The 12,435-nt window shown below is 40.4% G+C and overlaps 1 protein-coding gene across 2 annotated transcripts in view; it reads right to left on the bottom strand.

The window, feature by feature from the left end:
- The window catches only part of maml2 (mastermind like transcriptional coactivator 2), a 101,244-nt gene that overhangs the window by 8,824 nt on the left and 79,985 nt on the right, over positions 1–12,435 (bottom strand). For both annotated transcript variants that reach the window (XM_084418424.1, XM_084418423.1), the window contains exon 3: positions 9,816–11,075. In XM_084418424.1, coding sequence (XP_084274550.1) covers positions 9,816–11,075 — 1,260 coding nt within the window. The remainder of the gene's footprint in view (positions 1–9,815; positions 11,076–12,435) is intronic.

Genomic DNA, 12,435 nt, shown 5'->3' with positions numbered 1-12,435 from the left:
AAGCCAAGTCGTTTCTTAAGTGATTAATCTGCTATGTCATTTTTAGGACAGGTTATGTTGTCTTGGTAATGTCAAGTTGTCATGACAAAGACACTGACAGGTTATGATGTATTGGTTTATGTCAAGTTGTCACAACAAAAACATCTCAAGCAATGTCATCTTTGCATTAAAAATGACATAACTGAGCGAATGACACTGTCAATTTCCATTAACATGCATAAAACCTCCTTCATATTCATGATTATGAAGCTGTCATGTCAGTCTTATGCACACCCCTTCAAGTAAAGTGTTACCAATATATTTTTAAAGTGTAAAATAGCATCACATTATCAACCCATAAGCATGCTTGCTAAAGCTAATAAAGAAAGAGAGAGAGAAAAAATGCCACGTATTTGAATAACGTAAAGCCTCTCATCACATTCCACACATGCTAACATGGTTAAAGTGCAGGTCATATTGTTGTAAAATGCTCTGATGGTGACGACTATGTCTAAAACACAGAAAAAAGGGGTTATTCACTTCTGTTCAGGTCTATTCATTACATCTGAACTCCCTCCACTAGTCGATACCGTGAGAAATTCAGACCATTCTCGTAAGTTGTGACCACAAAGCCAGATTGTGTTCACATTTGCCTGAAATCGACTGCCTCAGTCAAACCCTTTGTTATGTGGGGGAGCTAAAGCCTCGTTAGTGTGGCCGTCTCTGTAATCCACTCTTTGTGATCCTGATGTGTCATAAAGCTGTTTTCCATCTCTCTTTCCCTCCTCGTTCTTCACCAGTACATCGTTAAATGAATACCACATGTGTCCGCGGACTCCATAAAGGAGAGATGTGATTTAGGCTCCCATTCCACCAGCATTACAAGCAGTTGACAGGACTCCAGGCCCGGGCCCCGCTGCTCTCTCACAGCACTTCCTGCCGACTGGAGGCAGGACGCTCTCCCTAGGGACCAGCTCGGCATCTGGACTTGGCCCCAGATCGTTTTCCCAGGAAACATGCGCTCCTCTCGGAGTTCGGCTACAACAACCTGGCACTCTACCCCAACCCCCACGCTAAACCCTCATTCCCACTCACATTTATGTTGCATTAATGAAGAGCTTCACTCGAGCTCTGAGCAGCACTTTAGAGTGTGAGAAAACAAAAACCTGTGGCTCAAACTTTCATTTCCCTTACCAAAATATATTCTATACTATATTATACTGCTTGAATAGTAAAAAAAAGAAAGGTCTTTCTGTGAAGAGATACGATTGAAATGATTCTACTTGGTGGAAGATAAAACTTAACCCTGCAACGATGAAATAATAGTCCGATAAAATAAAAATCGAAGAGTTTATTGAACCTTTAGACAAAATCTTTGAAAACAAAAAAAATGTGTTGAGTATATTTGATTCATGAAGCTTTTATATAGTATGATACAGTGAGAATATGGAGCTCATACTCGAGGAGGGAAGAAAAAAAAAAACTCAGTGTATACATTTGGTGCAGTTGCTAATATTTAGATGGCCAGAAAGTAAAATGAAATTGGCTTAAAATGCAAATCAATGAGATCTTTATGACAGTATAGCAGACTATTTACATAAAATCCATATAAATATCAGTTCCAAGACAGTAACATAGTGTCGGCCCAGATCCGGCCCACATCTGGTATACGCATGGAATCCACATGTACATTACCAGATGTGGCCCGGATCTTGACCGACACTATGTTGCTGTCTGGGTTGTCACTCTATAGGGCTTTTCACACCGTGCTTCACCCCGGGTTTATCGTCATTCTAAACACCCCTTTCAACCCTGGGTAAAGGAGCGCTTCACACTTGTAATTTAAAAGGGGGGCTAGCACCGCTTTTTACCCAGGGTTATGAAACCCTGCTCTTTTGCAGTGTTTACTCCGCATTGTGGTGCCAAACTTGTACAGTGTGAAACGATGTGGTGTTAGAACTAGATGCTTAGCAACCAACAACCAGTCATGGGAACGCTGCACAATGTATATAAACAGTCGTTTCTGCAAGGAAAAATGTCAAACGGCCATGGAAAATGCGACAATTGGAGTGAATAAGAGACCGTCATTCTTACCTTTGTAGTTCGAAAAGTTGACCAAAAGGTAGTTTTGAAGTTCACGCAGAACAAAACTTGATATTACAGTCAGCAATGTGTAATATGAGGGCGCGCAATGCTTTATGTAAATAGGTCACATACTGCATTTGTCCAGTCAGTAACACTGACACCGTAAATATGCAAATAAGGACTTTAACCCAGAGTTTAGGAATGTGCAGTGTGAAACGTCAGCTTAACTGTTAACCTCGGGTATAGTATGAGGAGTGTGAAACGTGAAACGGACATATAATTCAATGCAATACAATAATGATTGACAGATGTACAAATAAATGTTCCTCAAAAGCCTGATGTATTATATTTAATAATGACATTTTAACATGATTTTTCTTACTTGATGCTGGATAATCAAGTAAACCTAATAAAAAAGTAAAAGGGTGAGTGTTCATTTGCTATTGGTAACAATATAAAAGTTATTTTGACATTTACTTTATGAAACTCAGTCAAGATTTCACAGCAAAAAGACATGTGAACCACAACCTGACAATTAAAGGCTTTTACTTGCTAAAAAACAGTCATCAAACAGACGACAGAAGGCATGTGTTTTTCAGCAAAGTTTTGAACATGTTGATAATTAAGAGACCTTAGAAATCTGCGTATCAAATATGACGCAGTTGGGCTTAATAGGGTTACATCTTTCTTACTTACATTTCGGGATCAAAATAACACACACAAACTCTTTTGACTTGGGTATTATGGGTGGTTGTTACATGTAGGTCATTGCCTACTGACCCAAGTAACTTGAATGGGAACTTTCTAAACCACTTTTTTTTGTTAAAGAGATTTAGTTATGATACTAATACTATGGTTATCAGGTCTACTTTATCTGTCCATTCAGTGCCCTATACTGTTAAGATATGAAACACATGCTCTATTTCAAAACCTAGTGTGCTGCCTCCGTAGAAAATCCCAGAGAAGAAAATCCCAGAATGCACCATGACAAGCAGAGGAAAACTAAATCCAAGATGGTGGACTAATCAAAATAAATGTCTTTTTAAAATTATTTAGATACTGAAAACTATCAATAGTTTAAAACCACTGCACCACGTAAAACCCAACATACAAAAAATAATATTAAAAAAAATGGAATAAAAATGGAACTTCGTTCGTTCGCAATGATGGAAATAATAAGAGGTGGGAGGAACAGTTTTATTTTGATGCTTTAGAGAGAGAATGCAAAGTTTCTCAGGGGAACCAACGCTATCTCACAACCAATTTACAAAAGTGAGTAAAGGGTGGCTAATGATTTGTTAAACCCACATGATGGGTAGGTTTAGGAAAGGGTTCAGGGGTAGGTCATTCATACGAATTGGGCAACTCGTAAAATATGTACGATTTAGCAAAAATCTTACGAATTCGAACGAGTGAGGTCGTATGAATTCGTACGAATTAGCCACCTTGTAAAATTCGTATGAATTACCGTGAGATCGGGTTGGGGGAACACAGTACTTTAGAAAGAGTCAGCAAACGCATTTAAATATAAATATATTTCGCTCACTGATTTCAGCCCTCCAAAACCATTTTGGCCCGAAACTGAAAATGGCTGTTTCAGCCCAAAATATTTGGTCTATAGCCGATATTACCCAACTGAGAGGCAAGTCTTCTGTGGGGGTGCTAATAGTGTGATGCACAGCATCGCTGCCAACATACAGTCTTTTAATTCAGTCAATTATGAGCATCCACTACAGTTACTGTCTAATGCTTCTATAGATGGCTGCTATGCAGGAAGTGTTAGGCAGTTCACTAGGTTTTGTAGCACAGCTGTCTCACATCAGACAGAAATACTTGAATCGCTCCTGCATATACTGACTAGTCAGTGTAACAGCACTTTAATCAGAAAGTATCAGGCGCTGCTTGAAGTTTTTGGGGCATGCAGGTCTCTGAATGTGATATATTACACTGTCTGAGGCTTTTTTTTCTCTCTCAGGTAGTGCATGCAGTACATTTTTTCTCCACAGGCAATAAAAAGATTTCCACTCGACTCTTATGACAGCCTGTGATGTCGCAGATACCCTGTTTGCCGTACTTACTGTTGGCTGACAACTGAGAACAAGGAAACAAGAAACAGACCCAACATTCTGGTCTCTTTACATGCATTTTGTGTATTGCACCCAGTGGGAGAAAATTCAGCTTGAACAAAAGTTATTGAGGGCTCCGGTGGGATCACGGCACCATTTCGGAACCTTTATTTCCATGGCATTACTAATTCAGTTCACTGTGGGAAGACTGTCCATTGCCTATTTTTCTCCCTGTTGGAACAGACATTCTGGCTTCATTTCCACTGGTGCAGCATACTTAACCCCATCAATGCTGTATCATCAATCACAACAAATGCTTCCAAATATCAAAACACAATCATGTAATTTCATGTTAATTTAAAGTTTTAAGCTGAATAATGGACAATACTAACACTATATTAATCATGGAACCAATTCAACTCTAGAAATAAAGTTCGGGAGGAGCACGTTCAAATAATCAATCCAATCTACTTGTCATCAAACAATTACTATGTCTACCCTATCAGCATGAGAAGAAGCATATATATATATATATATTCACTCTGTCAACTCACCTAACATTCCTTGACAGTTTTTCAGCATCCCTCCACCACCCCGACTCCTCACTCTTGGCTCATTCTTTTACAGCCAGGAATACGGGGGGAGTACTTTGGGTTCGGGCCGAATACTGAGTCCGGAGCCCTCTCCTCGGACAGTACGCCAAATACGCCAAATCTGACTTATTTGTAAGTGTGAACTCGTGAAAGGCGTATGGGGCAGTGCCTGCACAACAAATAGCAATAAACTTTCATTTTATAACTATTCCACAGTTGCAAGGTGGTAGTGAAGCATGTTTATTGCTAAGCAGAATATTTTTGACAATCACCGCAATTGTACGTTTGTCTGACAGTAATTGTGTGCTTTGTGTTGGCTTTCAACAGTTGGTTCTTTTCATTAATTGGTCAAAGTTTGAATCTCTCAGTGAATCGTTTGGAGTGAAAACCAAACATGCATCCAGTCATTTGCCTGTGATGTAGAAGGTATTTTTTAAACTCTGCTCCCATATGTGCAGCTTGTGGATGATTCAGGACAATTTAGCTGCAATACAATCAAAACGGTACATAAAAAGTACTGTGCCAAAGCAATAGCATCATAGTATTTTTTTATAGTCGTGTGAATAAGACACACCCTTCTGCCTTCTACCTATGGGTAGGCGTTGTGTTACATATTCCCCCCGGGATATGTTACCCAGTGTACCTTGGTATTCCTGCGTTAAGCCTAGCCCTTCCCGTCCGTGCTAGTCTCACGACAGGGAGCTCGGTCTTGCGCAGGGCACTGGAAGACAGCCGATGTGGCGTGATTATACTGGGACCCCCAATTTCGTCAGTCACTGATGTAACTCGTAGTGACCGTATGAAAGGGAACGTCTCGGTTACGTATGTAACCCTCATTCATTGAGTAGGGAACGGAGACGTTATGTCCCTCTGCCACAACCGCTGTACCGCTGAAACGGCCTGGAGTTCAGTCTCGGCTCCTCAGTGAGGAAACATAATGCGAGATTGCCGGCGCTCCTCCTTTATACCCACGCTGTTGGGTGGAGTTGCGCCATGCAAATTCCGCAGACCCATGCCATTTCCCATGCCATTGGCTCGTTTTGTAGAACTCGAAGGTGATGGGCTTCTAAGCAAAACCACTGACGTAACTCGTAGTGACCGTACAAAAGGCAACTAGTATGTCATTTATTTAAATACTGAATATTTGTAATTAGTAAGCATAAGTAATAATGCAGTTAAAATAAATTGCATTTAAAATATAAAAACTGTAAAATCAAATAACACACCACAGTTAAAAGTATTAATCAAGTAGCTTTAGTATGCAAGTCAACTTCTTTAAAGCACAGCAAAAGATTAAAACTTAATTTTACATTACAAAAAAGTGTATTGGATTTGTATTCGTGCATTAGTTACAGTACACAAGACACTGCCAACTCTCCCATCAACGGCTGCAAAAAGAGCTTTATGTTGTTCATGTGATTGAACAACATCTTTGTGTCAAAATCAAGCATGTCTCTTCACACTCCCCTCCATCTGATGTGCTTTTGGAATGGGTAAAGATGACTCCTCTTGTGTGGTTCCCGTTATCATTTCCCACAAATTTTTTTTGAGAAATACTGTTTATATTAAACTGAAAAGGGGGATGTTCAAAAGCTCCCCAATCATAACAAATCAGTGCCTCAACCTCCGGCACTGGGCTAAGCAGATTACTGTCATTTTCCACAACTTGTCCCTTGCAGCTAACAACCTCCAATTAGCAAATCCCGCTGTGCGCATCTATGCCCTGACGGCAAGTGACTGTGACAGGCGGAGAAATTAGAAGTTTCGCATGTTAATCCACCATGCTCTAGAAAGTCAGGCTACCATCAAACTGCTTTGAGGGTATATACAAATTCAAGGCACCCTACACCCGCCTAGACACCAACAACAATCAGTAAAAACAAAATGAAAAACAGGCCTACAGCAATGTGCAGATCTACTGAGTTTAAAGCAGTTGGCAGACTGCTATCGGCTAACACAACAGGCTGACAGATGGAAAGAAAGCAGGGTGTGTGGTTTTGACACAACGACTCTATTGTGTCAAGAACAACCTGCTCTGCACAGCGAAAATGTGAAAAGAGTGTTTAAATAGAAAATGTAGCAAAGATAATTATTTGACTAAAGTCTTGACGTATCATACAGTCCAACACAAAGATAGTTGATGTTGCACGGTGGGTCTCATTCACTAAATATTGCGTAGACCTTCTCAACAATATGACGATCTCTGAAGATGTGCTTTTGCCTGACAGCATGCACAGCAAGATCCTCGAACAATGGCATGTGTGCCACCCTCAACTATTAGGGATGCACCGATATGAAAATTCTGGCCCGAAACTGAAACCGAATGAAAACCGAAAATAATGCTTTCTTAATAATTATTAGTTCTAAAAAATTTTTTTTCTTTTGTATAATTGTATTCGACTTTTTAATTAAATTCAATAATGTTATTGAATCTGATTTAAAAAATACAAGCCATTAAAATAAAATAACCATACTTTTATTTAAAGTGACACACCAAAACTGGTCAGAAAATATATTAAAATAATAATAAATATCAATATATTATTCTTCATTAAGTTCTATGCAACATAATAAGATTTAACAGATACATTTTTGACCTATTATCAAAATAAAGTATAGTCCTAGAAAACTATTATCAGATTATGTGAGCATATAGCGAGGAGCAGATCAGTGAACGAGAGGTTACTTTACTATACCACATCATGTTACAGCACAGTGAGGCTATTGTAAACAGAAACAAGTCTACTACAGAAAAATTTCATGCCGGCACGTTATTTGAGCAGACTTGGCTTTTCCAGAGAGCGTGAGTGGTACATAAGTGGAGATTTCACTCGGGCAATGAACTAACTAGATCAACTATGCGGAGCGCACACATGGAGCGGACAGAACATTGAGCAGAGCGAACTATTTGCCGGTATACTGCTAGGCCAGAGTCGATTCGAAGTTGTGCATCTTCAGAAGCGTTGCCGCTTGCAAATTACAAAAAATGCTGTGCAAGAGTGAAACCTGAGGGGCAGGGCGGCATATATACAAGACCACTGGGAGTATGTGATTTTTGTGATGTGCGGTTTCAGAATAAAATGTAATTTAAATATTCCGAAATGTTACACAGAAGTTTGTGTGTATGCATGGTTAGTAGGGGTGTGAATCTTTGGTAAAAGAGTATGCGTATTTGGCGTGCTGTCCGAGGGGAGGGCTCCAAGCTTGGAATTTTGGCCCAAACCTAGAGTACTGGGTGTCCCTGACTGGGATAGGAACCTGCCAAAAGTGAGGAGTCAGGTGGCCGAGGGATGCAGAAAACTGTCGAGGAACATAAGTGAGTATATGTATTTGTGATGCCATCCCAAAGAGGCACAAAATCACTTTCACAGACCTTTACCCTGACATGGAATAACCTGCCCACCTCTACCAGAGCTGCTGAGTCTTTAGACATTTTCAAGAAACTGCTGAAGACGCATCTTTTTCAGCAACACTTGACCTATTTATAGTAACACTTACTAAAAAAAACTTGCTTTGCTTATATTGTTCTCCTTATTTGTAAGTCGCAATGATTAAATGTAATGTAAATATAAATATATATAGACCCCCAGACAGCACCATAGTGTCGATTCCAAGTGTACCAGATGTGGGCCAGATCTGGGCTGACATAATAGCCGCTTTCCGACCAAGTAGTTACAGGAACTTAGTTCTAGGAACTGTCCACTTCTAAACAGTTCTAAGAACTACTCTCCCCCAAACTCAGTTTTGCTGTTTGCGTTCGCACTGGCCAAGTGGCTATAGGAACTGGTAGGAGGGGTAAGGGAGTGACGCAAGCACGGTGACTTTTATTTTGATGGCGCGACCCACCTTTATTTTGGCGGCGCTGAGAACGCCAGAGCAAACAATGCTCGCATTCTCTGTGTTTATTAGTTAGCGATCTGTCTAACAGTACTGTTTAATATGTTATTAGATAGAACTGTTATAGAAAGTAGACAGTATATGAAAAAAAGGTTATTAGCCTATGCCGTGTGGTTGATGTCCAGTGTTGCTAGCTGGGCAGATAAACATAATCATGTTTGGCTTGCCCTCAAAAGTTGCGTTGGATTTTCTCTTCAGCATAAAGGTTTAGAGACCCATCTATCACTGTTTTCCATGTTTGTATAGATAGTTTCTGGAGTAAATATAGGCTATAATCTGTGTGTTTACATTCTAGCTGTTTTAAAAATGGCGGGTGCTGGTGTTCTGCGTGCGTTCGGTCAATCAGCGTACACTAACGTCACGGGTAGTTCCTATAGTGCTGGTTTAGACCCTACTCTGAAGTAGGACCTAAATTAGTTCCTCCAAATGGAGTTCCTAGAACTAAAATCGTTCCTAGTTCCTGCGGTGCGAACACGCCGACATCCGGGTACTTTAGCCAATAGTTCTAGGAACTGTGAAAAGGTTCCTCCGGTCGGAAAGCGGCTTATGTTGCTGTCTGGGCCTCCTCTCATGCTGATTGGATAGATCATTTGAATGTGTTCCTCCCGAACTTTGTTGATAAAACATCAATTAAGACATTAATTGATTTGATTTTGATTAATGATCCAATCATTTTTGGGATGTTTTAAGTACATTCATAGGATTATATAAATACTTCTCCCAATGTGTTATAAGTAAGAAACAGAAAAACTGCTTAAGATTGTTTATAGCAGTGAAGTTATCAAGCAATGAAGCAACTTATTTCAGTAGTAGTGGTCACGCAATGAGTTGGCAGCTTTATTAATGGTTTCTGTGTATTCAACTCGAAATTACAGCGCTAGTGTGAGAGCTGTCATCTGCTAATGTTTATAGTCAATCACTGTACTGATGAAAGAGCAAACAAGGTTCTCAGAAAGCTGCTCAGAAAAAGTGTCAATGAAACCTACAGAAGGAACGGAGATTGAGCATGATCCAGTAAAAGGCTACAAAGAGTGCAGTGCATGGTTTGTAATCGATGCATTGAGAAAATGAGAATCGTCACTCTGACAGTTAGTGAATCGGACCCAGTGTGTTCTGGCTTTTACACAAGATGTCAGTGGGAGCATATACAGTCAAACAAGCAACAATTGTTAAAAGGACCAACACAGGCTCTTACCTGTCTCTGCTGTGCCATTTTGAAACTGATTCCAGCACCATGCTGACTGAGTTGAGGCCTTTGAATTAAAGGCTTAGTTTGTAAGCAGGGAGATGACTGCATGGGCAGCTGGCAGTTCTGAAAGTGCATGCCCTGGCCTGCAGTAGACGGCTGCGGTTGTATGCTTGTTTTGTTAGGTGGAACAGCCATGATGGGCATTTGTTTGCCCGTGGTGGAAGGTGGTACTTTAGGGCTGAAATGCAGCAGGGGCTTACTGCTGAGAACCTTTGTGTCGATGTGATGGGAAGGGTTGAATCCATTGGGCTTGAGAAAACAGTTGGACATGCCTTTGGCCTGACCAGCACTTTGAGCGTTAAGTCTCTGCTGAGAAAGGGAAGCATTGCCAGGAAGAGTCTCCTGATTGAAAGAGCCAGGAGTTTGGTGAACACCTAATGCGGAAGACCAGTTCCTAACCCCTCCTGCTTGACTCTGCTGGTGGTTGTGAAGCATAGGGCTGGGCTGCTGTTGGTTAGCAGCCATTTGCTTCAACTGTTCAGCGTGTGACATCTCAGGCCATGCTGGAAGACCTCGAGATGGACCGCCAGTTGGTACCTGTCCATGGTGTCCTGAAGTGATGGTTGAGGTGGATAAAGTTGCATTGGCCATAGAAAAGGAAGGTCCAGCAGAGGCTGGTCTTAGTTGTTGAGAGCCTCCAGCTGCCTGGCTAAAATCTGGTGAGTACTCTGTCTTGATTGGCTTATCCAGGTGAATACATGGAGGAGCCGCACCAGCCGAACTGGGTCGGCCCAGATCCAGACCAAAGTCATCATCTTGCTTTAGCATCTTCTCTAGCTCTAGATCGTTGAGTGAGGGCACGTTCTTGGTGAGCTCATCGAACAAGTCCTGGAGCTCTGGGTCAATCTGTCCACTTACTTCATCTTTAAAGTCAAACATCAATGGGGCATGATCTGTGGACGACTGGCCACAGGTCTGAACTTCAATAGGTTCCTTCTTTATATCCCTTAGAGTTATGTTGAATAAATCACTGCCAACTCCATGAGGCATCATGAAGGTGTCCTTTCTTCGAAGGATGTTACCCTGGGTGGCGTCCCCAACCATTCTTTGAGTCTGTCCTGAAGCTAAAGCACAGGATCCAGGTCGAAAAGAGCTGGGCTCCATGCGAAGGCGCTTAAAGTCGGATCCTGACGCTCCACAGGAGAGGCCATTCTGCTTGGGTGTATATCCAGGAGACTGTGCTTCAATCTTTCTCCTCAGTCCTTGCTGAAAAAAGAATGGAGAAAGAATGGAACGTTTTTATTGAACTCAATATGTTTCACAAATCAGGTGCAAAAAAAAAAAAAACAGACAATTAAAGGCATATTTTTCTACAAATTTCATCAAAAGATTTCTTCAAAAGCCTCACGCTAGCTTTTTTCAGCCAAAATGAACTAATTTTCTGCTCAACCGGGAGACAAGGGCACATAATGTAACAAGACCATCTCTATCTAATTAATGAACTCTTATTAAAATACTCTTTGATGGTTCAAACCAATTACAACTATGAAGGGAGTTCTAAATATTAGTGTATGAAAAATGTGTTCTCTGGGTGAATTATCTCTATGAAAATTTATGGAGTTTTGTCATTTACAGCCGATACTCTTTACCCTTGTTCAGTTGCCCATTTTGCATTTCAAAAGAGACGTATTTGATTTAATATAGAAAGTTTATGATTTCCCACAGGGTCCTATTAGGGTAATGTCTACAGATATAGGTTAGACTCCTACTTACTAAGAATGTATGTGCTAGACATAGAATTTGGTGTTGAATAGAGTGTTGAGTACTTATGTGCACAAAGAATGTTTTAATGCTTTATACAGGGGTGCACACGCATACATGTATTCTTACACTCATTCGAACGTGAATGAATCTAGATTAATTCTAAATTAAGGACTTCATGCCCACAGTTAGTAATTAGCATAATACATGCACAAACCATGTTCTGTACAGCGATTCATCACTCTCTGCAAATGTGTTTCCCTCTAAAGATGTGCTCTTGCCCTGAGAGCATGCATAGCAAGATATTTCTGTAAAGACACCCTCAAAAGCAGCTGAAACACACACACAAAAAAACACCTTTTACAGAGGCCTAGACTATGTTATCAGCTGTTTTTATGCAGTGCCTATCACACCTATAATGCGTTTTTTTTTGTTTTTTTTGTAACTCTGAAATAGGACTTATTTTAGGGTCTCTTAGTTATTAACTATACATACAGTATTGATACACATTTGTTCTTAACACATTCCATGTGTCTAATGCCACCACAAGTGATTTTTGCATTTGTGTCTGGGGTTGGTTCTATACCTTAACCTAAATGTACAATTTATTTATTTGCAAACGTATTGATAAATCAATTTCCTTGTGGAAACGAAACGTTCACACACAGGTTTTACACACAAATATGTGTGTACACTCAATACCTCAGTTAATGAGACCCAATCCTAATCATATCATGAATATCTCCTGGATAAGATTTGAGCATCTCCACTAATCCACATGTTTCACTAGCAGCAGGTCTGTGCTCCCTAACAACATTTCCTGAAAAAATATATTCCAAAAACTATTGTCTCAAAACCTAGTATT

The sequence above is a fragment of the Rutilus rutilus genome (assembly GCF_951802725.1).
Source record: "Rutilus rutilus genome assembly, chromosome: 9".
NCBI classification, from domain to species: Eukaryota; Metazoa; Chordata; class Actinopteri; order Cypriniformes; family Leuciscidae; genus Rutilus; species Rutilus rutilus.
The sequence above is the reverse complement of the archived record's forward strand: the minus strand, read 5'-3'. Positions and strand labels throughout refer to the sequence as shown.